The sequence below is a fragment of the Pteropus alecto genome, unplaced genomic scaffold (genome assembly GCF_000325575.1).
Source record: "Pteropus alecto unplaced genomic scaffold, ASM32557v1 scaffold295, whole genome shotgun sequence".
Lineage (NCBI taxonomy): Eukaryota > Metazoa > Chordata > Mammalia > Chiroptera > Pteropodidae > Pteropus > Pteropus alecto.
The window spans coordinates 1-5409 of NW_006436666.1; the positions used below are offsets into that span (position 1 = coordinate 1).

General features: G+C 48.6%; 1 gene segment (V, D, J or C); it reads left to right on the forward strand.

Moving 5' to 3' along the window:
- Positions 1-91: 91 nt before the first annotated feature.
- LOC102898758 lies at positions 92-423 on the forward strand (the record flags this gene model as incomplete). The annotated part of the segment is given in 1 exon segment: positions 92-423. A coding segment is annotated over 1 exon segment (332 nt), but the record flags the coding sequence as incomplete, so codon positions are not given.
- Between the last annotated feature and the right edge of the window lie 4986 nt (positions 424-5409).

Consider the following 5409-nt stretch of genomic DNA (forward strand, 5'->3'; position numbering starts at 1 on the left):
AGAGGGGACACTGGGAGGCCACATGAGACCCTGCTGCCTCCCCTTGTCTCTAGACCCAGCATCAGCATGTCTGTGTCTCTCCCTCTTCCAGGCTCCTGGGCCCAGTCTGTGCTGACCCAGCCGTCCTCAGTGTCTGGGGCCCCGGGACAGAGTGTCACCATCTCCTGCACTGGAAGCAGCTCCAACATCGGAAGATACGGTGTGCAGTGGTTCCAGCAGCTCCCGAGAACAGCCCCCAAAACCCTCATCTATAGAAATAGCAATCGAGCCTCGGGGGTCCCCGACCGATTCTCTGGGTCCAGATCCGGCAACTCGGGCTCGCTGACCATCAGTGGTCTCCAGGCTGAGGACGAGGCCGAATATTACTGCTCAGCATGGGATAATAGTCTCAATGCTCACACAGTGCTCCAGGCCTGTGGGGAAGTGAGACAAAAATCTGCTGTCCCCCTGCAATGGGGCTTCCCTGGGCCGACTCCACTGTTCTGACCAGACAGCTGTCTCCTTTGCTTGATCAAAAAGTGAGGTGAGACCCACCCCAGGGACTTTGTCTAGATAACATGCCCTCGTCTTCTCTAAATATGTCCCCTATGCCTGTCCTTGTTGGCAACACATTGACTGATTTTCCGTAACAGAGCAGAAATTCTTAGATGTGGGGCGGGCTGCCCTGGGGAGAGAATCCATGAGGGCTGTGCTGGTGCCAGGGCTGCTGAAGCATACTCCACAGACTGGGAGGCTGAACCAGCAGAAATGCGTGTTCTCACAGGTCTGGGGGCGGGAAGATCAAGACAGAGGTGTTGGCAGGTGGGTCTCTCCTGAGGCCTCGCTCCTTGTCTGGCAGACGGCTGCATTCTTCCTGAGTTCTCGCAAGGCCTTTTCTGTGCACTCACTTCTGGTTTTTCCTCCTTTTCTTAAAAACACACCGACCATTACAACTCAACAACAACAAAAAACCCAAACAATCCAATTAAAAAATGGGCAAAAGACCTGAGCAGATACTTCTCCAAAAGAGGAAATACAGATGGCTAACAGACATATGAAAAGATGGTCAAGGTCGCTAATCATCAGAGAAATGCAAATTCAAACCACACTGAGATATCACATCACACCTGTCAGAATGGCTATCATCAATAAATCAAAAAACAGCAAGTGTGGGCGAGGAGGAGGAGAAAAGGGAATCCTCATACATCGTTGGTGGTAGTGCGAGTTGGTACGGCCACTATGGAGAACAGTATGGAGGTTCCTCAAAAAATTAAAAATGGATATAACTTTCACCCAGCAATTGCACTTCTGGGTATTTACACAAAGAAAACCAAAACAGTAATTTGCAAAGATCTATGCACTCCAATATTCATGGCAGCACAATTTACAATAGCCAAGATATGGAAGCAACCTAAATGCCCATCAACAGACAATCAGATAAAAAAAGTTATGGTTCATATATACACTGGAATATTACTCAGCCATTAAAAACAATGAAATCCTGACATTTGTAATGACTTAGATGGACCTAGAGGTTATTATGCTGAGTGTAATAAGTCAGACAGAGAAAGATAAATACCATATGATTTCACTTATATGCAGTATTTAAGGAACTAAAGAACCAACTAATGAAAAACAGACTCACAAATATAGTGGACAATCTGATGACAAGGGGAATGGGATTGGAGGGCTGGAAGAAAGTGGTGAAGAATTAAAGAAGTGCAAATTAGTAGTTGATATATGGTCATGGGGAGCGAAGTGGGCATAGGGAATGCAGTTAGGATGAATATGATGGCTAGGTGGAGGGCCAAGAGAGGGAGGGAACAATTGTGGGGATTATTTTATGAACATTATAGACATCTAACCAATGTACTGTACACTTGAAACTAATTTAAATAAATAAATTTATTAAAAAAAATACACCAACCCTACTGATTAAGGCACCACTATATGACCTCGTTCACCTTAATTACCTCCCACAAGGCCCGATCTCCAGGATCGGTCACCTTGGGGATTTGGGATTCCAATAGGATTTTGAGGGACACAGTTCAGTCCATATCAAGGGGTCAAAACAAAACCCAGAACACAGAATGCAGCTGTGTCTGACCCAGAGAAGACTACCGTCCAGATGATGCACATCCGCAATGTACTGAACACCTACCACGTGCCTGACTTGAGTCTAGAGGGTCAGGATACACTGCAGACAAACAGGAAGTGTCCCCATGCTCAGGGAGCCGACACACTCTGGTTGAAGAAAGAGGATATACAAGTCAAAATATAGTGTCCCGTGCTGATTTCCCACCCGGAGAGAGAATGCCTCTGTGGTCTCAGGCATCCATCCACACAGCAAACTTCCAGAATTAGAGATTCGCCCTCCCTGGCCCATTGGACAGGAACTCCAGCGTTCAGGATGACCAGATGTGATCACTCACACCGTCTCCCCTGACACCACCATGACAAACAGTGACAGGATGGTCTGATTTGGTTTAGACAACATAGGCCCTGACCCTGGATTTGGAAACAGATCAATCGCATGCCAACCACATGGCTGGGGGATTCGGGGTCCAGGAGGAACGGCAGAAGCACAAAAGTTTTTCTTAATTCATCCTCATTATGGGCCTCACTCTACCCTCCACCCTGATCGTTAGATCTTGTTGGGTGTTGTCCTGTGGGTGCTGGGACCTGGACTGGGGACACTGGCCGGTTGGCTCCTGTCACATAAAACCACACTTCTGCCTCCCTGAATATTTTAATATTGTGTAAAAGATCAATTTCAGGTACCATCTCACCCACCTCCATCCCTGGGCATCAATCTAAAATTGAATAGTCTCGGGGGACATAGAAAGCTGCAAAAACGTCTCTTCAAGATCTTCTGTTCCCTGACAGAGTCAGAAGAGTGAAGTATTCTCAAGAAATCGCACCAGCGTCACTGCCCGCCTTGACCTGGGTGCTTCTGCTCCACTTTACGCAGATGAGGACAGCCCCAGAGGCCCAGCTCATGATCCTCTGACCATTCGCTCCTGCTGTCAGTCCCAAGCATCTGCCCCCTCAGGTCACCTGGGGTCACTGCTGAGAATCCCCGCCTCACGGCTTCCCATTCACGGGTGATACTATCAGAGTCACCCTCCTCCTCTGTATCGTGAAAGGAGACAGGATTCTGTACCGTGGGGATGTGGGTGCAGGAGGCCAATGAATGGTGTCTGGGGACGTGTGTGCTCATCTGGACTTTCCTCTCCTCATATGCCATCCATGAACATCACGGCCCCACACATGGGACGCCTTGTTCCTACTTCTCGCTTTCAATCAGCACAACAATCAATTAGCTGATGATTCTGCAGATTACTACACAGATTCATTCATGGGAGAGCAGCTGGAATCCACACTTTCATGGACAAGAGTTTGGGGACATTGAAAATACTGGTGAGGTGATGTGGTGTGTGGAAGTGTTTTCAGAGTCAGTGAGGGAGTAGGATGAGGGACGCAGAGGCTGGAGGGTGAGACAAGATACATCCTACCGATGATGGTTAAGGAGGGACGATGGTGGCAGGTGGTTCTCTGAACTATTCTCTGTAGTTCATGTAACTTCAACATTGTCACACTTAATTCTCTATTCCTATCAGTGATGGTGTGTGTCTGTCCTGCTATTAAGAGTCACTCAAGTTGCCCAAGTAGGTTTTCACCTTGATCTCAAGCTTAAGCCCATCTCCTCCCAACAGACAGAGGAAGAGTTGTCTGGGAGACCATGGAAGGGACGGGAATTCAGAGTTTTTGAAATAACAGGAAAAGTGAGGGAAGCTGGAGGTCAGAGAATAAGGGGGGCTGTGAGTGGGTGTGGAGGGGGTGGGGCCCGACCATGAAGGCACCAGAGGGGAGCTGAGGAGTTGGGGTTCTGTGCAAATAGCAGTGAAGAGGTTCTGAAGGGTTTTAATCAGGGGTGACCTGCCTGAGCTGAAGGCAGATGGTCCCTCCTAGTTAGTGCCTTGTCGAGAGTGCCCGGGGGATCTTGATGATCCTGGTCCTAGGTCCTTTAATAAAAGGCCCCGTGAGTCTGGAATTTTGGAGACGATTGGACCATTTGCACAGATAAGGCAGAGATGGATGTGGAGCACAGTGAAGACGTGATGGTTTCTGCTTTCAACTGCCCAGGCACTCACCATTCTGCAAACACATCGCAATCTCACATTTAGCTTGTTACTAAACTAAGACAATAAGTAAGAAAGTACAATGGGAAATTTTATTTGCAATGTGAATACATATTAGGACCCTTAAGATAAAATTCTGGCAAGAAGTATATGACGCAGATATCCAGGAAACTACAGTCTGAGATATAAGGTCAACGCCTGAAATCAAGAAGCATGTTGCACTCCACGCTGGTAAATGCGGAACTTACCAAAGCCGTTATTCCTACCAATGACTGCATGAACTCTGATCTCTGTAAAAACTGTAAACTCACTACATGACTTGAAATGTTTGCTGAATGGATCTTCTTTGAATATGCCATGGAGTATATTTCTGGAAAATTCCCTTTCTATGTCACTTCTCCAACAGCCCTACAAGCACTTCAAACCACATTAACAGTCCCCATGGCCATGACTTTGGAAATCAAGCCCACTGTGGAATTATTTTTACAACATCTACACTTGTGGTGAAAGCAAATTGATTTGTCATATGTACATTTTGCGCCTTGCAGAGATAGAGACTTCCTGGGAGTAAGAAACTACAGTGATCACTAGAGTGTATCAGAATCACAATATCTTAAAACCAGCCGATGGTTGTGTTAAGCTGCACACCCCAGCTGGGTGCTCAGAAATTTGGGTTACGGGAGGTGTGTGACCTCAGACCAGCAGGGGGCGCCGTGGGACCACCCTGTGGTCCCTACACAAGTTACTGAGTGATCAACATTCGCTCAAAGGAGCCTGGGACTTGGGCCTGTTCTCTGTACTCCCTGATAGGACTCAGCAGCTGTGTCCTCTCTGGTCTGGCAGAGTCCCCTGAGCAGGGACCTTTGTGTGGTGTCAGATGGTGCTTCCTCCCAGGGCTCTCCCACGGGGTGAAATCAATCTCTATCCTCCTCAGTCTGGGTGTGAGCTGAGCTCCAGGGCTCAGGGAGGGGCGGGGCGGTCTCTGGATGGACGCACATTTGCATGGACAGCCCCTCCTCTGGCGGAGGGTGGAGAAGAAAAGGAGGCCTGTGGCAGCCCAGCCCCACTGTGGGCTCAGGGGCTGCGTGCACCATGGCCTGGACCCCCGTCCTCCTCGTGCTCCTCTCTCAGTGCATAGGTGGGGAATGGCCTCGGGGACGAGATCTCAGTTCCCACTCTGTGTCAGTTCGTCTCTTCCTACACCCCTGAGCTTCACTCTCATCACAAAAGTTTGTCTGGGTTTGCAGGTTCCCTCTCCGAGCCTGTGCTGACTCAGCCGCACTCCCTC